The sequence below is a fragment of the Canis aureus genome, chromosome 8 (genome assembly GCF_053574225.1).
Source record: "Canis aureus isolate CA01 chromosome 8, VMU_Caureus_v.1.0, whole genome shotgun sequence".
Classification (NCBI taxonomy): domain Eukaryota; kingdom Metazoa; phylum Chordata; class Mammalia; order Carnivora; family Canidae; genus Canis; species Canis aureus.
Window position 1 is genome coordinate 16,160,528 of NC_135618.1, and position 26,162 is coordinate 16,186,689.

Here is a 26,162-nt window from a genome sequence, read left to right on the forward strand (position 1 = left end):
AAAAGATATGAAATAGGGGACCCTTGGGTGGCTCAGCGGTTTAGCGCCTGCCTTCGGCCCAGGGCACAATCCTGGAGTCCCGGGATCGAGTCCCGTGTTGGGCTTCTAGCATGGAGCCTGCTTCTCCCTCCTCCTGTGTCTCTGCGCCTCTCTCTCTCTCTGTGTCTATCATGAATATATAAATAAATAAATCTTTTTAAAAAAAGATATGAAATAGTTATCAGAAGACTGGAAAGTGAATGGACTAGAGAAATGTAGTGTTAACTTTTCCCTTTAAAAAATATGAGACAGAATGAACTTGTGAAATTTGCCCTGTTCTCCCATTGAGTTTTCATTATGATAATTATTAGTCATAATAGAGTATTTGAATCCCCATGTCCATAAAGGAATGGCATTGTTTCATCTTAGTGTCTTAAGCTTGTGGTATTGATTCTGGACATGTAGAAATTCCATAAATATCTGTAATTTGAATTAATAAAAAAAGTGTGATCGGATCAGTTTTACAAAAATGAGTTTGGCTGTTCAAATATTTCTCAAAGAATTAACTTGAGAAAACTTTACTCTTGTGATAGTATCTAATATAGAAGTAGTTTTTCGTTCATATTTTTATTTAACAACTCACCAAAAAAATAATAACTCACAAAGGCAGGAACAGATTAATAAATCATACTAGTAAAGTTTTTTGGAAGTGTTTTAAGGATAAGCTTATTTTTTTCAGGAAAAAAATAACATTTTTTTAACCTATAAAGCCAACTTTGAAAAACTTTCAAGGACTTCTATTTGAAAAATACCTGAATATTCTCTTTTATAATTGGACAAACAGGCATAAGTTAGATAGGGCTTTGTCATTAAAATATTACTGACAACTGTAAAGCTTTAGCTAAAGTGGAAGTTGGTAGAAAGTAAACACTGCCACCACGTGGTGGCATTCAGAAGCTCTGGTCACTTGGAAATCGATAATGGGCCATTTTCTTTTCAACAGTTTTCCATCCAGTTATTGTAACAACAATCAAACTTCTGTGGCACCGGTGCCATCTGCTTCATCAAATGTAATTGGTTCTTCCACCTTGACTTCAACGAGTGGCCTAGTAATCGCCTCTCCTACCAACCTTAATGACCTCAAGGAGTGCAGTGGCAGCAGGAAGGCCAGGGTCCTGTATGATTATGATGCTGCAAACAGTAGTGAATTATCACTTCTGGCAGATGAGGTGAGTAATATATGAGTATAAGAAAACCTGTATCATAGATTGACATACCATCTAGTATTATATAATAAAATACAAATTCCTCATTACTTATTTGCAAATAGCTTATCGTGAATGCTTTCATATATTTCAGATGGTTATATTGACATATTAGGACAAAATTACTATATAACAAAATAGAATATCACAGAAATATTTAAAGCTTTTAACTGCTAAATAACTAGATTTCTAAAACTGCCTCTAATAAAATCCTTTCTTTTAGCAAAATTGATGTTTAAAGAATTAAAATGAATAGTTTAAACAGATTACAGATCTAATTAGTCTTCAATGTACTTATTTTTTAACATAGTTAATAACTGGAAATATTTTTTTTGTAGGTAATCACTGTGTTCAGTGTCGTTGGAATGGATTCAGACTGGTTAATGGGGGAAAGGGGAAATCAGAAGGGCAGGGTGCCAATTACCTACTTAGAACTGCTCAATTAAATAGGTGGACTATGGAAAGATTACCCATCGTGACACCAGTATTTATATACAATTAACTCTAAATAAAACAGGTTTAAGTATCTTCCATGTTAATATTCTTAGGAGACTGAAAAGAAAATACCAGCCATCAGAAACCAGCCTTTCTGCCAATAAAATTGCATGGTAAATATTTCATTACAGAATTTATGTTAGTGCTTTCATGCCAAGAATGTTTTCTTACAAAATTCTCTTTCTACTGAGGTTTCACTAATAAGCAGCTTCTACTTTTGAGCTCCAACTTAAAGCAGAAGAACTGTTTTCTACTGAATTTTTCATTAATGGCAAGCTTTTTCTTTTATGTAAAATAAATTTATTGTGAATTGATATCAGTGACTCATTTTTTAGGTATGATTAATAGCCAAAGAATAAAATTAAAATTTGTTTTAAACTATTGGCTTAAACAGAGCTCTAGGATATAAGTCTCTTTTGTGGAAAATATTTCTGAATGTTTCCGTAAACAGAAAGGCAGTTATATCATGTTTACCTTGTTTTCCAACAGAAACTGAATTATTTCAATACTATATCTCAGTGGTTTATTTTGGGGGTCTTGGGGGTTTTATTAAACACTACTGAATGATTTCTTCTAAATTTAAGAAAAGCTAGTCCTTGCAAAGCATTACAGTATTACTCTGGTATATTTTCAGTGAAGGTTCTAAAACCACCTGGATCAAGTTCAATTCGCTAATCAATCAATGTTTTTTTTAAGATTGTTCAGTTGGCACAATTTAATGCATAATCAGAGATCTGCTAAGAACATACTTCAGTAAAGAGAATTTGTTCTTATGGAACAATCCTTATCAAAAATATGGATTAGTGCAACTACACTTATAAAGGAAAATTATATACAAACGATACACTTTCGGTTACTCTAATTTTGAATATTTATTAATGAACTTTGGTTATATTGATCTGTGTCTCTGGTTATGAAACACTAATGAAATTGTTAGTGCCACACTTGCAGTCAGAAAATTGCTATTTGGACCATTGCTGTGAATCAGATTGTTTCCATGTTAGGACTTCTGCATTCATTCTCATTCACTCATTCATCATTCATTCATTGTTGAGGGCCAAGCACTGTGCTCATCAACTGGGGATACTACCTATATCCCCAAGAGGCACAGCCCTTTTCCCTTGCAGACCTTAAGGACCAGAGGAGAATCCAGAAAAATAAGCAGTTACCATATAGCAAAATCCATGTCATGGTAGAAGAAATATGGGGTACTGTGTTTGGGAACTTTGGGAGTCACCTAATTCGGATTTGGGGAGTGGTAGCTGGTTTGGAGAGGAAGTATTCCAGATAGAAGGAAAAAGATGTGCCAGGCCTGGAGCCCAGAGAATGCAGCATATTCGGACAATTAAAAGTAGTTCAGTCTGGCTTACACATGATGTGCTAAAGTGTAGTTCATCCAGAGAATGTTAATGTATTGAAATATTTTTTTGGTACTGAAAAAAAATGATGAACACTTAACACAAAAGGTATTTTAAAATGTTTAAGAGCTCCTAATAAGAACTTTGTAAACGTGTTGATAATAATCTAATTCACAGTCCAAACTTTAACAATAGTTGTTACCCTCTTATTTCTGTGCTGAGACACATTCCTCTGCAGTTTTATAATTGTATAAAGACACTTTGATTCACAGTGTGAATCACCATACTCTTAACCTGAAAAGCTGTTCAGGCTGGTTAGCTATAGCACCCAGTGAGTGAGCTCTTTATTTCCCCAAAAAGGAAGTTCTACAGCCAGCCTAGTGTACCATCTTTTATGTGACATGAGTCCAGGTGTAGGTTCTAAAAGAGCATGCACAAAAACCAGGTCAACTTAAATAGCAACTATAAATTAGGTTTATGGGAAGGGGAAGTAGAATAGTAAAGGGGGGGAAGTACAGGTACTGGAGTGAAATTGCCCTGCGTTCAAATCCAGTCTTCTCACATCCTGTGCTCTTTGAGTTCAACTTCCAACTTTGCCTAATGTTTCCTTATTAGTAAATAGGAATAATAATTATGCCACCTTAAAGTTGATGTGAAGACCCTGTAGCAAATGTTAACTTGTATGATAAGGCATTTTTAGGGAAAAGTTTGACACAGAATAGAAACATTCTATAAATAGTTTCCCTTTGTTGGCCCCTGTAGCTTCCTGACCAATCCAGATTGTAGGCCTGGTTTATGACTATACCAGAAATAGCTTTTATACCCATGCTCTTTTCTGCTTATCAACCCTATCTTCTACCCCCTTTAAATCAGGAATTGCATAGATCTAGGTTTAACTTCACCATAGCCAGCATGAGTTGTTACCAGAACCTTCTGTTTTCCATCAAATGAATGTTGATTATAATAACCTAATAATGTGCAGTAGTCTTCAATAATGTTAAGGTTCAGATGCTTCTTGTGCCTTTGTCTACCACAAATCCACGATAATATGTGGACTTGTAATTACATTTACTGCTTTTTATTTTAAAGGGGTTTTGTGTGGTTGTTTTGGGGGATTTTTTGGTTTTGTTACTTGTGGGCTTTTTTTTTTTTTTTTTTTAATTTTTATTTTTTTCTGATAGTCACAGAGAGAGAGAAAGAGGCAGAGACACAGGCAGAGGGAGAAGCAGGCTCCATGCACCGGGAGCCTGATGTGGGATTCGATCCCGGGTCTCCAGGATCGCACCCTGGGCCAAAGGCAGGCGCTAAACCGCTGCGCCACCCAGGGATCCCTCTTGTGGGCTTTTTATTTAGGTTTTGACTTACAAAGTCATGGGTTTAATTTTTACTCAGGTAAAGCTCCATAAAGGTTCTTAGGCATGGAAGAAAAGCTTGGGAAGGCTAATAATTCATGTTGCAATTTAAAATTATTTAAATAAGCTCTGTGCCCCTGAGCTTAATCTAAGAGTGTAGTAACATGTGAAGGATGCACATACAAATGAAATAATAAACTGGGAAATAATTGTAGGCTCTTATACAGACAGAAAAAAATGACTGGATTGTCTCTACATTTGTTATCCATCTAGCCTAAAAGGTCATGGTATTAAATCGTTTTTTATGGTGCTAATCAGAAAAATTCATATTGTAGGACATTAGGTCCCACAAATGGGAATGTGCCTCGTTCTGAGTAGCAGGAGAACTAAGAAACCTGAGGCTAGAGTTGCCAGTGAGTGAGGCCCGTCCTTACAGTCTGCTGTTATCCACCAGCACAAAGGAACAGAATGTGAACGGAGGAGCTGGTGTGGGAGGGCAAGTCTGAGATACACTGGGAAAGATGACCGTGCAGGACAAGAAGCAACCACTTTGTTTACTCAGACCCAGCTTACCTCCATGTGTTGACTGGATTCCTCAAAAATCTCTTCCCTACCTCCCAAATCCTTGCAATTTTGAAATATGTTGCCTAGTATGTAGCACTTGAAGCCTGAGAAGGAGCCATAATAGCTAGCTAGCTTAGCCTCACTCCGTCTTCCAGATGATTAAGTGGCTCCTACCTGAGGTAAGACTCAAGAGGAGGAGGGAGTTGTGCCCTTTCTCCCACATTATCCTAAAGAGAAAGTCTCCTCAGTAGGGCAGTGGTTCTCAGTGAGAGACCCCAGAATAGGCAATTGCCACATCACTTGGGGACTTGCTTAAAATGCTAATTCATATTTCCAAGGACTGTCTACCTTTATCTATACTTAATTTTTTTGTCTTGAAGGGGGCTATTGAATTAGTCTTGGTTCTTCTATGTAACATAAAAATAAGATAAAACTATCTTCTGATCTTTCATAATTCTGTCAGTCATAATTCTATAGTTTTATAATTTATTTGATAAGTAATGTATCTGTCAGTCTAGAATGTAGGCTCCCTGAGGTAGAAGCTGTAATTCTTTTGATCACAAATTTCCAACTCAACTGTGCTTAGTACAAGACATAACACACTGTGAACTCAGTAAATACTTGTCAAATGAAAGGGGTGGAAAATGCAATTCCTAAGCCTTATCCATGATTGCTGAATTAAACTCGGGGGTTGGGGGTGGGGAATGCCAGGTAGGGCCTAGCAATCTGTTTTTACAAGTTTGAGAACCACTTGAGTAGAATGACAAAAACTTGCCTTCCACCTTCAGGTACTATCTGACATCACTTGAGAAATTCTCCCTGCCTTCTGCACCGTTGGCCATCACTGCTCTGTGCCTCTCCATAGAGGCATCTTGCTGGGCTCTATTGCAAGTGGGTGTGACGGAATAAGGGTATGCTTAGCCTAAGGAAGGGAAATAATACTAGGAATGCTAGTACTTGGTTGCTGTGAAAGGTTTCTTAGGAATGGATCCCTTCATCTGAAGAGGGTAAGCACTACGACCACCCACATTTCCACTTAACGTGACAATTTGACATCCAAGCACCCTAACTATTCAAGTGATTTCAGACTAACGTTTACATCCCTGTGCCTCAGGTTGCTAAGCTCTTTCATTCCTACTTCACAGGAGACTTTTTAAGAAATGCTAATGCTTTTTTTTAATAATACGAGTCATAGATGTGTTGATAAAAAGGAAAAAAATGAAAATTTAGTTTAAAAGATAAAAACCACCTATAATCCCACCATCTGGGAGAACTGTTTAGGTGTATAGCCTTCCAGACTTCTGTGCATTTATACATTTTTTTAAATGGAATCAAGTTGTACATACTGTTTTGTAACTTTTTTTCACTTGACAATACCATAACTATCCTACTGTGTCAAATATATTTCTACATCTTTTTTAATGGCTGCACGGTATTCCATCATATGTGCCACATTTTATCAAACTATTGTTGATTTTTAGGTTTCCAATTTTTCACTAATAAACTGCTCTAAAGAACATTGTGTTGCTAAATCTTTTGTGTGTTCTTAATATTTCCTTAAGATGAATACTTGAAAATGGAATTGCTAGTGGAGAGGATATGCCAATTTTTAAAAGCTTTTGTTACTGCCACTTTGCCCCCTAGAAAACTTAACCAACTTACACTTTTATCAGTAGTATATATATAAAAAAAAAAAAAAAATGTGGATTGGTTTGTTTTTTGAAGAGTTTCCAACTAAACATTCTTAGGGCCTTCAGTTTAAAAATAAAGTGTAAGACGAAAACAAGGCTGCAAAATTAAAACATGATCAGTCTTCAGTTATTCCAACGTGACATCATTTACTGTTCCACCTTATCTTACGTGCCTTCTGATCCTTTGGAATGTTTATGGTACTAGCTTGCTCCTTGCTTTAATTCGGTCTCCTGGAAGCACAATTGTCTTTCTGACTTTTGCTGAAATGGTAGAAGGACAATCCTAGTAGACTGGAATATGTGGTCATTCTGACGCTGGCTTATTGGCTTTAGAGAGCATGACCAACACATGTAGAAGTAGAAACTGGGAAAATCAGCAGAACACTGGTTCTCCCACTTGGTTTCCAGCTCTGTGTCAGTCAACCTCTTTAAGCCTGTTCAACTCTAGAATGAGAATAATACAGACTTACCTTGTAGGGTTTAAAGGATTACCATGTCATGGACAAAGTGCCTGGCACCCAGTAGATAATAGTTTATTAGGATTTCCGGCTGAGTGTGTTAAAGCAGTTGCTGTTATTAACCTTTGTAAATATCACTGCCATTGCCAAGTCTTCCTGGAAGCTGTCATAACCAATGGATATTTCCTGTTATATCCTATACTACAAAATCTAATTCTTGAAAAAGCTACCTAATTTTTCCCCACTCAGGTATTCAAGTGCCTAGCCAGATAAAACTCCCAGACAAGGTGTATAATAGATTTCAACTGCTGTGCTTTTATGGCCATGTCAAAGTGGTAATCCTGTTACTCTAAAATGCTGAGCTGCACATGCTAACCATGCCAAAGTTCCCCTTCTAATTGGAACTGCCCCATTCTTGTCTATGAGAACCTGGCGTAGAAGAAGGCTCGGCTCAATAAAGATAATGGCAATTAGCTAAGTCCCAATAGCATCTCCAGAACTACAGAACTGATCTCTAATGAAAATTTTATTTAGATGTGTCTGAATTCTAAGAGTTGCTCAGCAGTATTTCCAAAAGAGATGTTTCAGGGTTAACAGCTACAGTAATCATAGCAGACAAAGCCCCAGAAGCCAACTCCTTGTCACATTTGGATGAACCCCCAGTAATTTTAAATTAGCCTCTGGTTTGTTGATTATAACTGGGAGCTACTCAGCCAATAAAAAGTAGTAAGGGATGCCTGGATGGCTCAGTCCGTTAAGCTGCCGCTTTTGGCTCAGGTCATGATCCTGGGGCCCTAGGATAGAGCCCCAGGTTCCATGAAGTTCCTTGCTCAGCGGGGAGTCTGCTTGTCCCACCTACCCCCCCACCATGTTCTGTCTCTCAAAAAAAAAAAAAAAAACTGAGTAGTAAGAGAACTGAAGAGGGATATAAGTAAGGAAGCCTTAAGAGGAGGCTTCAGGTTTGTGAGAACAAAGCAGAAATTAAATTATGAGGTCAAAGAAAATGGGCTGTTACAAGCAACTTTTTGGAAGCCTGGTGCACCCTGGTTCAACGCAGGTGATTCTGCCTAATTCCGCATACTAGTGACATTGTCTGAAACTCGAGCAGTAGTAGGTAGTCCCCAGCAACCACATACTCTGATGGCTGCTTGCCTTCAGTGTAGTTTCCTCTGTTCAAGCTGCCTGAAGACCCTCTCTTGTTAAGAGCAAGCGCAAAGGCTCCCTCCTCTATGAAGATAATCTGGACTCCCTCAGGCAGAATTAATTACCCGTATATATATACACGTGTAACTCAACTATGGCATTCATTGCTTTGAATTGCAATTACTTGCTAACCTAACTGAGCTCAAGGGCAGAGACTCTGTGTCCCCTAAGTCCTAGCACACCTGAAGCTGAATTTCAGCAATCACCATAGTTGCTTCCAGCATTCTAATTTCTACAAAAGATCCATTAATGATTCAGACTTGGTGCTATTATATGTGTGTTTGCCCTAAGAAGCACTGCTCCTTTTGCACATCAGTATCCTAGAAAATGCATGTGTACTTTTCTTTGAAAATAAACTCCAAAATCAATCATCATCATTACATCCGGTTGACTCTAGTTCACTTTAAACAATGCTCATCATTAACTTGTATTTTGCAAAACCATAGTTTATTAGGGAATGGAGATTTTTGTGCTGGTTAGATCTTTACTTCAAGTTAAATTTAGAATTAGTCCTCTCAAATCAAGATTAGGTTACTATGTCATTAACATTTCCATGTAAATGTCCTCTATAAAATGGGTTAACTTTCCTTCCTGTCTCTTCTCTACTTTTTTCATCTTACCTTTCTATTTCTGTGTATACGCTCTCTCCCTTCTTTCCAAAAGATTAGATGGTTAGGAGAATGTATACCACATAATAGGGAAAAGGTCAATGTAAAAGAAAAATGATTAAGTAGGGGTGCCTGGGTGGCTTACCTGGTGGAGCATCTGACTCTTGATTTTAGCTCAAATCCTGATCGCAGGGTCCTAGGATTGAGTCCCAAGTCCAGCTCCTACTCAGCATGGAGTCCGCTTGAGATTCTCTCCCTTTCCTTTTGCCCCTCCCCCACACTCTTGCTTGCTTTCTCTCTCTAGAATACATAAATCTTTAAAAGAAAAAAGAAAAGAAAAATGGTTTTTTTTAAAGTATGATAGATTTTGCTCAACTGCTATTCCTGAGTGGCAAATCTGACTCAGATTTTAGCAGCCAAAGAAAAGAAGGAAGCAGGTCAAACTTAAAATTGACCATTCACATATAGAAATATACTGGAGCTCAGAACGCCACTCAAAGAGGTGGCACCAAAGACAACATCAAGCACCAAAGCAAAGTTAAATAAAGAGGCCAGAGCTCTTGCCCTGAATCGGGGAATAAATGTTACATGACTGCTATATTGCAGTTTTCATCAACCTGGGAGTATAAATGCGCACAAAATGATTCATTTAACACCCCGAAACACAATGACGTCAATCCTTCCCCTGTCAAGGATTCCCCTTCCCTACATATGTCTAACAATCTCCAGGGACATTTAATGTCCACAGATCAATCTTTCTACCTACTAGTGCAGAAGGGGTTGAGGGACCTCCCTCCTGGCTCATTCCAGGACAGCTTCAGCCCTCCACCCTCCTCACACTCCTATTCCAGTTGCCTTGAAAACTGCCAGTGTGGCAAGGGTCCAGCAGGCTGTCAACTGGTAAAACTGGAAGGTCACCATTGGCCTCTGATGTAACATTCTACAGAATTTGAGTAGGGAATGCTGTTTTAATTAACATAATTTAATTGGAGGCAATAAAGTTGCTCATCATGACTCAAAATCTTAGTTGTTACATGATAGAGCTTTTTCCCACACCTATGCAACTCATGAGGGCCCACCAACTTGGCAACACATGGTGACAGGGATCTTACCCAGATACCAGTGCTTCTAATCCACCATTAATCCACCCCCTTTTCAATGCTATCTACAGTTCCCCGTGCCAGCTTCACTGCTCCCTCAGAGGTGGAAATCAGGGCTCTATGACATGATAAGCCATTCCTTTCCCCTTATGCTCAACTGAAGGTCTCTCAAAGCACAGCTCCCTAAGTTCAAGTGTTCTTTCAGTTAATACACACACAGCCAATTCTTTCAGGAACAAACCCTGATGTGAGGTTGGCTGGTGAAGACAAATTTCACTATTGCATACTTCGCAGTGTCCACTTGGAACCAAGACTCCTCTTCATCCCATAGCCTTTGCTGGGAGTGGGGGCACAGAGAGGAGCTGCTCATCAGTCCACAGGCACACATTCTTTTGTTGTACTTTGCTTTATTATGCTTCACGGGTATTGCAGTTTTGACAAATTGAAGGCTTGTGGTAACCCTGCATTGAACAAGTCTATCTGTGCCATTTTACCAACAGCATTTGCTCTCATCTCATCTCTTTGTCATATTTTGGTAAGTCTTGCAATATTTCAAACTTTTTCATTATTAGTGTATTTGTTATGGTGATCTGTAATCAGTGGTTTTTTGTTTTTTTCTTTTACTTTTTAAAACCAAAAAAAATTGAGTATAGTTGACACACAATTTTGCATTAGTTTCAGGTGTACAATATAATGATTCGACAAGTTTATATATATATCCTATACTCACCACAAGTGTAGCTGCCATCTGTCACTATTCCATAATTATTACAATCTTACTGACTCTATTCCCTATGCTGTACCTTTCATTCCCATGACTTATTCATTCCATAACTGAAAGTCTGTATCTCACACCCTCCTTCACCCATTTTGCTTGTCCCGCCATCACCCTCCCCTCTGGCAACTACCAACTTGTGATCAGTGATCTTTGATGTTACTATAGTAATTGTTTTGAGGCGCCGTAAAGGGCACTCATATAAGATGGAGAACTAATTAGTAAATGCTGTGTTTGTTCTGACTTCTCTACCAATAAGCCATTCCCCTTTCTCCTTCCCCCTATTTCCTTGAGACACAACTAATATTGATATTAGACCAATTAATAACCCTACAAGGGCTTTTAGGGGTTCAAGTGAAAGGAAGAGTGATCTGTCTCTCACTTTAAATTGAAAGCTCAAAATGATTAAGCTTAGTAAGGAAGGCATGTTGAGATCCAAGGTGGGCTGAAAGCTAGGCCTCTTGTGCCAAGCAGTTAACCAAGTTGTGAATGGAAAGAAGTTCTTGAAGGAAATTAAAAGTGCTACTCCAGTGAACATACAAATGATAAGAAAGTGAAACAGCCTCCTTGCTGATATGGAGAAAGTTGTAATGGTCTGGATGGAAGATCAGACCAGCCACCACAATTCCCTTAAGCCAAAGCCTAATCCAGAGCTGGGTCCTAACTCTCTTCAATTCCGTGAAGGCTCAGAGAGGTGAGGACGCTGCAGGAGAAAAGTTGGCAGCTAGCAGAAGTTGGCTCTGAAGTTTAAGAGAAGCTCTCTCTCCGACATAGGCACAAGGTAAAGCAGCAAGTGCTGATGTAGAAGCTGCAGCAAGTTATCCAGAAGATCAAGCTATGAAGATTCATAAAGGTGACTACACTAAACAACAGATTTTCAATGTAGATGAAACAGTCTTCTATTGGAAGAAGACACCATCTAGGAATTTTTATCTAGAAAGGAGAGGTCAATGCCTAGCTCTGAGGTTCAGAGAACTTGCTGACTCTGTTATTAGGGGCTAATGCAGCTAATGACTTTAAGCTGAAGCCAAGGCTCATTTAACATTCTCAAAACCCTAGGGCCCCTAAGAATTATGCTTAATCTACTTTGCCTGTGCTCTCAAAATGGAACACCAGCCTGGATGACAGCACATCTGTTTACAACATAGTTTATTGAATATTTTAAGCCCACTGTTAAGACCTACGACTCAGAAAAAAAAGATTCCTTTCAAAATACTTCTGCTCATTGACAATGCACCTGGTCATTCAAGAGCTCTGATGTGCATATACAATGAGATTAATGTTGTAGGGATCCCTGGGTGGCGCAGCGGTTTGGCGCCTGCCTTTGGCCCAGGGCGCGATCCTGGAGACCCGGGATCGAATCCCACGTCGGGCTCCCGGTGCATGGAGCCTGCTTCTCCCTCTGCCTGTGTCTCTGCGCCTGTCTCTCTCTCTCTGTGACTATCATAAATAAATTTTTAAAAAATGTTGTTTTTATGCCTGTTAACACAACATCCATTCCGTAGCCCATGATCAAAGAGTAATTTCAACTTTCGAGTCTTACCACTTAAGAAATCTATTTCATAAGGCACAGATAGTGATTTATCTGATGGATCTTGGCAAAGTAAATGGGAAAACTTCTGGAAAGGATTCACCATTCTAGATGGCATTAATAACATTTGTGATTCATGTGAAGAGGTCATTAAATCAACATGAACAGGAGTTTGGAAGAAGTTGATTCCCACCCTCATTAATGATTTGGCGGGATTCAGGACTTCAGTGGAGGCAGGGACAGCAGATAGGGTGGAAACAGCAAGAGAACTAGAAGTGGAGCTTGAAGATGTGACTGAATGACTGCAACCTCATGGTCAAACTTTCATGGGTGAGGAGTTGCTTCACAGGGATGAGCAAAGACAATGGTTTCTTGAGATGGAATCTACTCCTAGTGTAGGTGCTTTGAAGATTGCTGACAACAAAGGATTGTGAATGTTACAGAAACTTAGTTAATAAAGCAGCAGCTGGGTTTAAGAGGACTGACTCTAATTTTGAAACGAGTTCTACTGTGGTAAAATGCTATCAAGTGGCACAAAAACAGAAAAGTTATTCTTGAAAGGAGGGGTCAATCGACGTGGCAAACACACTGTTGTTTAAAATTGCCAGTCACCCCAACATTCAGCAACCACCACCCTGATCAGTCAGCAGCCATCGACATCGAAGCATGACCTTCCACCAGCAACAAGGTTATGACTTATTGAAAGCTCATGTGATGGTTAGCATTTTTTTAGCAATAAAGTACTTTTTAATTAAGGTAAGTACATTTTTAAAGACATAATGCTATTGCACACTTAATAGACTTCAGTATAATGTAAACATAACTTTTGTATGCACTGGGAAACCAAAAACTTCATTTGACTCGCTTTATTGCAATATTTGCTTTATTACAGTGGTCTGGAACCAAACCTACAATATGTCCGAAGTGTGCCTATATTTGAACCTCAGTATGGTGAGCAATAGAGTCCTATCCTATTGCAAAGCTATAAAATGTTATTATTACTATTCTTCCCAGACAATATGGCTCCTTGCAAAACCACCTAGCACAGAAATTAAGACTATATGTAGACTTTGGTATCAAGTCCTCAGGTGATCTGGTGCATGTTGAAGTTGGAGAACTGCTGATCTTGAGGATTAAAACAGTTCATGAGGAGACTTGACTCAGTAATTGGCACCTGGTAAATTACAATTTCTCTTATTATTACTATTATTATTGTTGTCACTATCAGAATTTCTAAAGCAATGAATGAACTATACGCACCTCAAAGTTCCATATATATTTTTTATTACCAAGATTTTCATAAGAATTTGGCAGCTGAATATTTGAAGCTCTCTGATGAAAAGGAATACAAATCCGTATGTGTTAACCAATCATGTAGAAAATGAGTTGAAATTATTTCTACTAAAAATTAACCAACTGAAAGTACAGAAAATCAGTCTCTGCAAAAAGGAGTGATTAGAGAAAGGGTCAAGATTTTTCTTGGAAAATGGTCCATGCTGTACTTACAGGAATAGAAAACTGAGACATTGAAGTTCCAATGTTTGTATCATAGAATACACCCATGATCGTTTTGATTGAAATTTTATGAAAGTATGTGTTACCAGTTGCATTTTATAGATATGAAACAATTTCAATGATGTGATCATAAAATGGTTAACTTTATTCCATATAACTTCCTGAAGAATGTGTCAAGATAAATTTGTTTCATAATGCAGCCCTGAGAAATCAAATGAATTTATCTTCCACTTAGGGTGTGTAGATATAAACCAATTATATACGGCAGGAGACTAAGATGCTTGTGGTTTTAGAAGAGTTCATCATAAGCCATTCCTTCTGAGAGCATTTAGATAGCAAGTCCAGTAAAAATTAAATTTGTGGTTATGTACCCCTCAGGCAAATTATTCACTTAACCTGGCAGACCAACAGGTTCCTCATCTGTAGAATGAAAAGATGGAGCCCAGTGATCTCTATCATCCTTCTAGCTCTTGCATCCTGAGTTACTCTACACAAGGCAAACTTGTTCCTGTTTTAGTAACAACTGATGCTAAACCCCAAATTATTAATTAACTTAAACAGCAATTAACTTAAACAATAGATTATCCTGTTGGCAGCTAATCAGTGGGGCTGTTTTATTTATTTTGATTTTAGAGAACAAAACTCCTCAGTGTGAATTTTCTAGAAAATACTGAATGACAGCTTGTGAGAGATTCCTTTGGAAATCCCTCTCCCCCTGAATTGACAGAGCTTAACTAGCCTTCACCTCAGAGGGAAAGAACTCACTTTGGGCTCAGGCTTTCTGAAGGGTTCTAATGAGCAAATGTGAATGGTGGCACTAATGGTCTTGGTTGGGCATTGTTGAGTTTTTATGTTCCTTTGAAAAATATTGCTAACATTTTTTGAACAGTTTATGCACATTACCTTCTTTAAATCTGGCAAAGGTATCCTTGGTCCCATTTTATAGACAAGGAAACAAAGTTTAGAGAGCCACAGAGCCAGATAGCAGCAGAGCTGGGTCTCATTCCTTGTCTTCCCACCCCAAAACCCAAGCTCTTAATCAGTGTGTAACACAGACACCATTTTTTTTTATATGTGTCTCCAAATATGGTCAATATCCTATTATTTTCTGCACTACTCCTGGGTTAGTAACTTTTCTTGGAGCAGGAAAAAAAAAATGTTTTTGACACGAAGTAGCTATAAATTACCACTTAACCAACTTAAAAAAAAAAAATACCTACAAAGTTCATCAAGCCAAATGGGGATCATTCATTAACCACCATAGCTGAAAGGGCAAAGAAATCAGCCTTGACTTAAATCAGGGGTTCTCAAAGTGCAGTCCTCAGAATCTCTGGGAGTGAGATCTAGCCTTCTTGCATTTCAACAAGCTCTCCAAGTGATTCTGATGCACATATTGGAGAACTACTTATTTAAATAAAGCAAAGGGACTACTACATCTACCTTTTTATCTTTCACATTAAAGCTGACCTACCTGTGGAAACAGTAAGGAGTAATGACACTCCCCAAAATATTACCCTAAACTATTAAATTAAGCTGAAATGTAATACCATTTTACTGACTCTATCAATTAAATAGGCCATTACTAATGAGAAATTTGGTGAGCAAGTGAAAATGCTCAGAATACAATCTTACCAGGAACAGGGAAAGAGACCATGGATTAAAAGAGTTTATTCCAGGGGCGCCTGGGTGGCTCAATTGGTTAAGCCCCTGACTCTTGATTTGGGCTCAGGTTATGATCTCAGGGTCTTGAGATCTAGCCCCAGGTGGGGCTCTGGGCTGGGTATGGAGCTTCTCTCCCTCTCCCTCAGCCCCTCCCAACCCCTACCCCACCCCCCACGCCTTCATGTGTATGTACTCCCTCTCTGGGAAAAAAAAATTAATCCAAAATTCAGCCATACAGGAATATGTTCTATAAATTTGTCTTTTACCAAGGTAACAAATCTATATAATCCTTATTATTCTTTCTAGCCAGAGTCTTTGTTTCCCCTGAGGGGCTTATATACCTTATTTGGCAAAAACATGCCATTAAAAAAAAAAAAAAAAAAAAAAAAAAAAAGCAAGTGCCATTCATCAATATGTTGGTCACTGTATGGTGTGCTTTACACACATTCTCTAATTTCATTCTTGAAACAACACTGTGAGATAGAGATTGTTGTCCTCACTCTGCAGATGAGAAAACTGAAACTTCGATAGAGACATTAAGTTTGAACCTGCTACACTGGTTTAAGGTCCTGGAGTCTACAGAGATAATACATTCCCTATGCTGTCTTCTCCTTCCTCTCCCTCGCTGATGCTAACGCCTCCCATTCCTTTACTCTCAGGACTGTCAGGCACTGGAGCCAAGGATCTAGGTCTTCTCCTCAGCCCATTTCCACTTTCCCTTGATGCCCAACACGATGCGCATTGTGGCTAATTTTAAGCCCAATTTCTGCAAACTCTAGCCCTGCGGCTCCCAGACAGCTGACACAGGAGGGCTGCTGAGACTCAGGAGCTCAAGGGAGCTGAAGGAAGAAGAATGCCTCTTCTTCCGAAAGGAGGAAGAGTGGTAGGAGGCATGACTTAATAGAATGTGAGACACTGTCAACAGTGATCCTGAATAGAGAGATCCTAAGCAACCAGCAAAGAAAACAATGAAAAATATAATTGGTCAATATGGAAATCATGGAAAGTGTCGAACATTCAGAAACAACAGGAGTAAAACAACAAATCACTGAGGTAGTAATTAGTAAAAATTTATCGTGCCCACACAACAAAAAGGCAGTTTGCAAACCAGGAGCATACAAACCAAAACATGGAATGAGGCTGAGACATATATTATTATACAGTAGCATATGTAGTGAGACAGAAGGGACTTCTTTTTTTTTTATAAATGTATTTGTTATTGGTGTTCAATTTGCCAACATACAGAATAACACCCAGTGCTCATCCCGTCAAGTGCCCACCTCGGTGCCTGTCACCCAGTCACCCCCACCCCCAGCCCACCTCCCCTTCTACCACCCCTAGTTTATTTCCCAGGGTTAGGAGTTTCTCCTGTTCTGTCTCCCTTTCTGAGATTTCCACTCATTTTTTCTCCTTTCCTCTTTATTCCCTTTCACTATTTTTTATATTCCCCAAATGAATGAAACCATATAATGTTTGTCCTTCTCCGATTGACTTATTTCACTCAGCATAATACCCTCCAGTTCCATCCACGTCGAAGCAAATGGTGGGTATTTGTCGTTTCTAATGGCTGAGGAATATTCCATTGTATACATAGACCACATCTTCTTTATCCATTCATCTTTCGATGGACACCGAGGCTCCTTCCACAGTTTGGCTATTGTGGACATTGCTGCTAGAAACATCGGGGTGCAGGTGTCCCAGCGTTTCACTGCATCTGTATCTTTGGGGTAAATCCCCAGCAGTGCAATTGCTGGGTCGTAGGGCAGGTCTATTTTTAACTCTTTGAGGAACCTCCACACAGTTTTCCAGAGTGGCTGCACCAGTTCACATTCCCACCAACAGTGCAGGAGGGTTCCCCTTTCTCCGCATCCTCTCCAAATTTGTGGTTTCCTACTGTGTTAATTTTCCCCATTCTCACTGGTGTGAGGTGGGATCTCATTGTGGTTTTGATTTGTATTTCCCTGATGGCAAGTGATGCAGAGCATTTTCTCATGTGCATGTTGGCCATGTCTATGTCTTCCTCTGTGAGATTTCTGTTCATGTCTTTTGCCCATTTCATGATTGGATTGATTCTTTCTTTGCTGTTGAGTTTCATAAGGGGCTTCTTAACAGTGATTGGTTATATTAGAATTTTCATAAATTATGGGGAACTGATAAGTGGTTTCCTCTTATTAAGCTTGGACACAGTTTAAGTTTTGTTTAGGATTTTTCAGAGGCATAAGCAAGAAATAACCCAGGTCAAGTTTGTCTTGCAAATTAAGCTAAATTAAGCTTTGCTTGTAGAACTAAACTGGTTTTGTCCTCTCGGGGAATTTTCAAGGCTGTTGTTCATTTTATTTTTGGTTTTAGTTTTAACAGAAGATGGTCATTTTTATAAAGAGATTACCATATCTGCTTCACTATGATTGATACAGCAAAACAATCTTTCATACAATCAAAGGTTGTATGAACTTTGTATATTGCTTTGCTGGAAGAGTGACTTCATCACTACTATGGTAATGCCACACTTCAGGGTTTGCCGAACACATGGCACAGTTGTCTGCTTACCACTTGAGAGCTGGAGGAGCCATTGGTCACATCCATATTTCCCTAGACTGGAGAACATATAGCCAGCAATAGTGCATGCATTCCAATGCAATAATGCAAAAAAAATTCCCCTTAGATTAGTAATTGGCAGGGACGCCTGGGTGGTTCAGTGGTTGACCATCTGCCTTCAGCTCAGGGCATGATCCCAGTTTGGGGATCCAGTCCCACATCAGGCTCCCTGCGAGGAGCCTGCTTCTCCCTCTGCCTATGTCCCTAGCTCTCTCTGTGTCTCTCATAAATAAATAAAAACATAAAAAATGGTTCGTAATGGGCAAATATTAGTACTGACCCAGAAATTTATTAAGCTCTTAGCAGCCATGTGTCTATCTTAGAAACCCAGCTGGCTGTGGTGGAGAGATCTCCTTCCATCTGTGATCACTTGTCTTCATCTGTGTTAGCTTCACATTACTGATACACGAACCACAGTTATAAGCAAGTAGTGGGCAGGGATTCCTTTGCTGGTCTTTCCTACCTGCCTCCCAGCTTCCTCTCTCCCAAAAGCCCTATCAAGAGAGACCTTGCAACTTAAGAAAAAAGTGAAATAATAATAGCTACTATGATTTAAGTGCTTCCTGCATGCCAGGCACTGTGCTATAAGTGATTTACACCCATTATCTCATTCTAACAACCTGTGAGGTGAGTAGCACTCTTATCTCTCTTTTACAAAAAGGGAAATAAAGGCTCTTAAATCACCCATCTGATAGAGTGGCAGAGACTGGGATTTGACCCAAGGCTCCCTACCTCCAAAAGTCCTGCTCTAATTTCTACACTAAGAGTTCCCCCAATGAACTATTACACCATTAAGCCTAAGCAATGTTTAAAATGGATAGGAGCAGACACTTATTCTCTGGCCATGATAGAGTGCAGCTTCTAAAATGCAGCGAAACATACTATTCAACCACAGATGATGGTTCCTGCCCAGTGGGTGCTATTCCAGGAAATGGATTTTCTTCCCTCCTGTCTCTTAACCCATTCTGGTGCCTCCAGGGGGTTGGGAAACCCCCTTTCTTAAAGTAATCAGGGACCCTCCTAGCCTCCTCATTAGTGTAGGAAATGAGTGCCTCTTCTCCAGTCTATCAGCTCATCTCAGTAAGTGAGCTTTCCCAAGAGTCTTTGGAAGGGTGGTTGCTCAAAACTCAGAGCATATTTATATGTAATAAATGGTGACAAGGCTCCCAAGTCAGTGCACCAAAGTCCATTTAACCGATAATGTGCCTAAAATAGTATTAATAGTTAGAACAGTCCAGGACAATGTAAGGTTGCTGAAGACCCTAAATTCATCTGAGCCCAGGGTTTTTCATGCCTCTTTAGTCCTTGGACAGTGACAAGGATGTAGTAGGAAATAACAATAGCTAGTATTTATTGGGCATTTGCCAAGTGCTTGAAACTACATGCATTTGACCTTCGCAGCAGCTCTAGACAATAAGTATGAAAATTAACCTCCAGAAACGGAGGCCCAGAGAAGCTAAGCGACTTCTCAAAGTCATGGAGGAGACAAGCAATAGAGGCAGGAACAGAGCCCAGGAGTCTGGATCCAAAACCAGTGTGACTAAGAAGTGTGCTGTATTTCCCAGTAGGCCTTATCTGCTGTCTTAGGGTTGGGGAGAAAGCCCATGGGAGCTCTACCTTGCAGGCAGCCACCATGTGCGCAGGGAAATTCCACAAGCAAGCAGTGGGGAATGGGTGGAAGGGAGCCCAGGGGAATCCCTCCACAAAGGTGGGAAGAGTTTTACAACCACACAAGCTCTGGTGCTTTGGGGACAGGGGAGTGTCAGTGTGATAGCCATAGGAGATGATGGAGCTGCTTGTACTGGAGAGAACAGGTTGGTCTTTTCTTCACAGTTTCTAATGCTGCTCTGAGCCATGGTCTTGGGCAAGTTGGGTTACTGCTCTATAAAATAAGCACTGTAACAGTTCTCACCTCTAGGGTCTTTATGGGGATTAAATGAGATAAGTCACCAGTACTCTGCACAGTGCCTGGCACCCACTGCACAGTGCCTTGCACGCACATTATATGCATGTGTCTTCATATAATTATAACCATTATCACTACAACAGGATATCATCCAACTCTGAAGAAAGCCAAAACCCACTGGAAAGTCCTTCTCAATAGACAATGGTAAGACAAGCTGGAAGGGAAGGAGGTTTTGCCCCTAAACTGTGCTATCAAGCTGAATGGCAGCACAGGGTCCACCCTCCTTTGCCTCAGTTAATGAGGTCCATAATTCCAGGCTCCTTTCCCAGCAGACCTCTTACCAGCACCACCAAAAAGAGGCATAATGAATTGGCATGAGTCCCTCCTCTTTATTTCTGCTTCTGTGCTCTCAGAGTTTAGGGCTAAGAAGCTGTGAGATGGAGGGACACTGGTTGGCAAGAGAAAGAAGACAGCCAAGCCAAGCAGGCCGGGAATAATCAGGCTTGAGACCAGGCCATAATTTACTACAAAATGGTCTCTAATGGTGATGGGAGATGGGATGAGAACAGAGAAGGGAAAACAGATGCCTCTTGAAGTTTTTCATCAAAAATCTAATGAACCATACTTTATGAATGCAATGGTGTTTTACGATCTACTCTGCAGTTCTTTTAAATGTCTAGGTCTAGGGCCAGCTCTCTGAGCTTTTTCCATCCAGTGCCGAGAGGGCTGTTATCTTTGCCACTGCTAATGGTATTCTTTGGCAAAAAAAAAAAAAAGAAAGAAAGAAGAAGAAGAAAGAAAGAAAGAAAGAAAGAAAGAAAGAAAGAAAGAAAGAAAGGAAGGAAAGGAAAGAAAAAAAGAGAAAGGAAAGCCATGATGAATGTGTCCTAAGCTTAACATTTGGTTTTGCCATCTCATTATACATTAGTTGAAGAGGCTTTTGGAAGACACAACAGAGACATTATATGTAAATCAATAACAATTTTTCTTTTGTGTTCAAATCATGAATACTGACTAGCTAATTTTCATGGCATCTCTATAAGATAAGTGAGTTTTATTATCCTGTTCCAATTCAATTCTTCTTCAGGGTTTTAATCAGCCTAAGCGATTTTATTTTAATTTATCTACATGAAATGATTTTTGCCAGCACCCTACATTTTCATCAGATTTTCTTGTCATAGCCGGATACAGCTGGTACAGACAGTTAAATGCTGCAGAATGAGGCAGACTGATGAGGATGGAAAATCAAATAAGGCATCAGCCTGAGCCACTGTAAATGGTTGGAGAGGCCAGGAGAGGGGGCATGACCCACCTGGAAGTCTAGTTGGTATCCGTACAGTCTACAAAATTATTAACAGAGATGAAAAGGGCGAGCCCAGGCAAGAGTCATAATAGGTGAGAATACAGGGCTTTTGACAGATGTAGAAGATTGTCCCGAAAAGTGGGTGTACCTCTGTCCCTCTTTTCCATGGATGCTGCATTGATGCTGGGCTGGATCATGTGACCGCCTTTGTCCAGTGAAATGCGGAAAGCACATAAATGGCAGCTTGTACTGGGTTTGCATAGTTGGGCTTGCCTTCTTGGGCTTCTACCAGCACCACAAGAAGACCCAACCCTGATAGCACTAGTTCAAGCAGGATGAGACACTTGTGGGGCAGACCTGGACCACACCTACAGCTCTGAGCGGGCACCGACAAACACACGTGTATTGAGCATATTATATACAGCAAGGTCTTGGGGCTCCAAAACCTTCACAAGGGCTGTCTCCTATGCCTGGATTACTCTTCACTGTATTCTTCCAGTAGAGGGTTATTGCCTTCTCACCCTGCCAGCCTCCACGTGAATGTCACTTTCTCAGAGACCCTGCCCTGATACTCTCCTGCAGTCTAAATTATGTCCCTCTGTTAATTCTTTCTAAACACACCTAGTTCTTTTCCTTCATTGAACTCACCACAATCTGTTTAATGGCTGTCCTTCCAGTAGATTACACTCCATGAGAGGGAGGAGCATATTTTATGCATCATGTAGTTCTAGCACAGTCCATAGCATATAATAAGTACTTAGTATATATTTACAGAATGAAGTACACCAAGCACTTTGCGGGATCATGGAGCCATAACTACTACAGTGATGGACACGGAGCCCTTCTTGCAAAGAGCTATGAATCTACAGGACCAAACCATCAGGCATTGCAGTGGTAGGTTAGAACTACTTAATACCTTTCTGCCTTCCGTCAGTATTGACCCAAGGGATTGAGGTAAAATATCTGGTTAGCTATTGATGTGTAACAAACAAATTATGCCAAAATTTAGTGGTTTAAAGGAACAATGATTTTATTATCTTTCAAGTTTCCTATAGGTCAGGAATTTGGGGAAGATCCTAGCTGGACTACTCTGGTTCAGGCCCTCTCATGAGGTTGGATGGTGGCTGGAGAATCCAGAACTGGCCAGTATATGGCCAGTCAGATGGTGGCTGGAGAAGCCAGAACTGGCCAGTATATGGCCCATATCCAAGGGCCACTTCATGTGGTATGTCTACATGAGCGAGTTTGGACTTCCTCACAGCATGGTGGCTTCAGAGAGTTAGACCATTTCCATGGTGGCTCAATAATCTACTGCAAGTTTTCCAGTAAGCAAGGCGGAAACTACATCACACATTTTTTTAGTTGTGGTCAAAAAAAACATGTACAATTTTCCATCCTAACCACTTTCGAGTGTACAGGTTAGTTGTATATATTCACATTGTTGTGTAACTAATCTCTAGAATATTATCATCTTGCAAAACTGAAATTCCACACTCATTAAACAACTCCTTATTTTCCCCACTCCCAAGCACCTCACAACCACTATTCTCTTTTCTGTTTCTATGAATTTGACTATTCTAGGAAACCCATGTAAGTGGAATTATAAAGGTCCATCCTTTTGTGGTTGGTTTATTTCACTTAGCCTAATGTCTTCAAGATTCATTCATATAGTAGCATGTGTCAGAATTTCCTTTCTTTTTAAGGTTGAATAATATTACATTGCATGTATATGCCACATTCTGTTTATTAGTTGACACTTTGTTTGCTTCCTCCTCTTGGCTATTGCAGATAGCGCTGTTGTGAGCTTGAGTGTGCAAATATCTATTTGAGTCCCTGTTTACTGTATTATCTTCAGTGACTTAGCCTCAGAATTTTAATAACATCACTTATTCCAATGTCATAAGCCTACCCAGATTCAAAGGGAAGAGCATAGTATCTACCTCTTGATAGGAGGAGTTTAAAAGCACCTCATAGGAAGAGCATGTAGAGCAGGAGATCTTGTGGCAGCCATCTTTGGAAAATACAACCTGTCATACAAGGCTCCATCCAGCTGGAAATAGAGGATAGGGGTCTGAAGGTCTTGGGAAGGGTCTTAAACTGTGGAAAGAGAAAGGTTTTAAGGGTTGGCATGCAGACATCTACGACCCCAATTAAGGTCATCAATGAAGACCATGCAGGCAACTAGCCTTCATCCTATAGAAATAGAACCCCACCAATTTCTATCTCCTTAGCCTATTTTTTTCTACTTCATAAAACTTGTCTTCCCCTTAGTACTTAATTGTTTAATTGTTTATTATATGCCCTTCTCCATTAAAATGTAAATTTCAAAAGGACAGAAGGACAGGGGCTTTGCCTTTCTTGTTTGCTGCTGCATACCAGGATCTAGCATGGTGACTGATACATGGTAGGCATTCAGTATAATTTTATTGAATAAATGAATGGATTAAAGAAAGGGCTGGGATCCCTGGGTGGCTCAGTGGTTTGGCGCCTGCCTTTAGCCCAGGGCGCGATCCTGGAGACCCGGGATCGAATCCCACATCGGGCTCCTGGTGCATGGAGCCTGCTTCTCCCTCTGCCTGTGTCTCTGCCTCTCTCTCTCTCTCTGTGACTATCATAAAAAAAAAAAAAAGAAAGGGGAAAATGTAATTTGAGTTCTGTATTTTAAAGTTGATTCAGGGTTGTCTGGTACAGACATATAGTCTGCATATAAATTCCAGTCTCATCCCAGACCATCTGGGCAGCCTTTAAGAAGCTATTTAAGAAAGAGAGGAGGTGGTTACTAAGGTGGCCGATACTGAAATTCATGAGTATAATCATGGTAAATAGAAAGTTGGGGTCAAGTGATAGAATATTGATTAAAGGGCTCCTCAAAACGTGTGTGGTCCACCTCCCTCATCCAGCAGAGGAGGAAGCTGAGGCCCAGAGATGTGAAGGATCCTGCCCAAGACCACATAGTGCCAAGATTAAAACTCAGAAGCCCAGCCCCTTGACTCATCCTAAACAATAAGATTAGTCAGAACTGAGACTGTCTGGGTGGCTCAGCGGTTGAGTGTCTACACCTTCAGCTCAGGTCATGATCCTGGGGTCCTGGGATTGAGTTCCACATCGGGCTCTTTGCAGGGATCCTGCTTCTCCCTCTGCCTATGTCTCTCCTCTCTCTGTGTCTCTCATGAATAAACAAATAAACTCTTTAAAAAAAAAAAAAAAGGTTAGTCAGAACTCAAGGTTGCAGGTAATAGAAATGTATCTCCATAGCATCATATCCACAGCTGTCATGGACAGTTTCACCTCAAGTTTTTCTCTGTTCTTTCATTTCAAGGGTTTCTCAAAAAACAAAAAAAAAACAAAAAAAACAGGGGATCTCTGGGTGGCACAGCAGTTTGGCGCCTGACTTTGGCCCAGGGCGCGATCCTGGAGACCCAGGATCGAATCCCACATCGAGCTCCCGGTGCATGGAGCCTGCTTCTCCCTCTGCCTGTGTCTCTGCCTCTCTCTCTCTCTCTCTCTCTGTGACTATCATAAATAAATAAAAATTTTTAAAAAAACAAAAAAACAAAACAGGAGCCCACTCAGCCTACATACCCATTCTCTAAGAAAAGAAAGTAGTCAAAGCCCCCAGGGATAACTTTCAGCCAAAGGAAGATGGAAGCCATTGGACTGATGCCCCAATCTCCTGTCTGATGGATAGACAATCCTGGAAGCCATTCTGTATGCCTCAATGGTCCTTGCAGAGTTCAACCCCTGTAGCCAAACTCAGTGACTTTGATAATGCACACTAGATGGACTTCTTCCTTCTCCCTGTGCACTCTCCGTGTTCCCTCGGGGAATTATTTGGAATCATTTCCCAAATGACTAGATTCCTATCTAAATGCTTGACTTGGGCTCTGCTTTTGGAGAAACTTAAATTATGAGATCAAGCTATTAGTAATATAGCAAAAACAAAAACCTGAATATGCCTTAGTTATTCAGAGATTGGTCATTTATTTAATCTCTACTCCATGGAGGAATGGGGTCGATAGGGCCAAGAGAGGCATCTTTGGAATGTCAGGAACACTGAAGTACTGGTTCACTTGACTGGGTACACACTGGAGGCTTCATGCCCTCCCGGGGCTAGATAACTTGTATCTACTTCATGATCTACCCACTTGCCTTCACTTCCTGTGGCTCTGCAGGCTTTCCATGCAGGGCTCTTACTTCTTTCTCTTTCTCCTCTTGTCAGGCAGCCTTTTCCCCTTCACAGGTATGACTCCCATAGCACTTTATAACCTGGCCTTTACCTCCTTTTCCCTCCATCCAAATTGAACCACCCTGCATTCCATCTCTTTAGGCTCAGACCACTCTCCAACAAACCAGGCAGATGCATTTGGCTTTCAGGGTTGAAAGGATGATTTACATCTTAATAAGGACTTTCTATGGCATAAGTCTATGATGACAAACATGTGTCAAGCATTCCACAATGACCTTACAGAGGGGTACAGTGGGATATTTTAAGTTTTGGAGAAAAGCAGAGAGACATTTGCCAGATTCTGCACAAACAACCACAAATTAAGTTATCTGGTCTTAACTACTTAATAAATAGAACTGTTAGATATTTCTTTTGACCTGGGAGAGCCATGAAAAAAATATATGTATCATGAACTGAGAAACATCAGGAACTTCTGTCCTAGGCTAAAGAAGAATATAAGGGTAGCATCTGGAGCTCCTTAGCAAGCTCTGGAGAAAAGTATTTGTGAGGAGAAGGATGACTTCAGGAACCTTAAATCGTACCATGTTGGGAGGTATCTACTCTTCTGGTGGTTCAA

General features: G+C 40.1%; 1 protein-coding gene across 8 annotated transcripts in view; it reads left to right on the plus strand.

Annotated features, from left to right (window-relative positions):
• SH3GLB1 (SH3 domain containing GRB2 like, endophilin B1) overlaps positions 1 to 26,162 on the plus strand; it is a 62,976-nt gene that overhangs the window by 30,676 nt on the left and 6,138 nt on the right. For 6 of the 8 annotated variants that reach the window (XM_077905310.1, XM_077905311.1, XM_077905312.1 and 3 more), the window contains 2 exons: positions 983 to 1,208; positions 1,583 to 2,053. In XM_077905310.1, the coding sequence (XP_077761436.1) occupies positions 983 to 1,208; positions 1,583 to 1,690 (334 nt within the window). In that variant the 3' untranslated portion in view covers positions 1,691 to 2,053. Of the gene's footprint in view, positions 1 to 982; positions 1,209 to 1,582; positions 2,054 to 22,134; positions 22,259 to 26,162 lie in introns of those variants that run through there. The other 2 variants (XR_013384254.1, XR_013384253.1) reach the window with 2 other exon arrangements.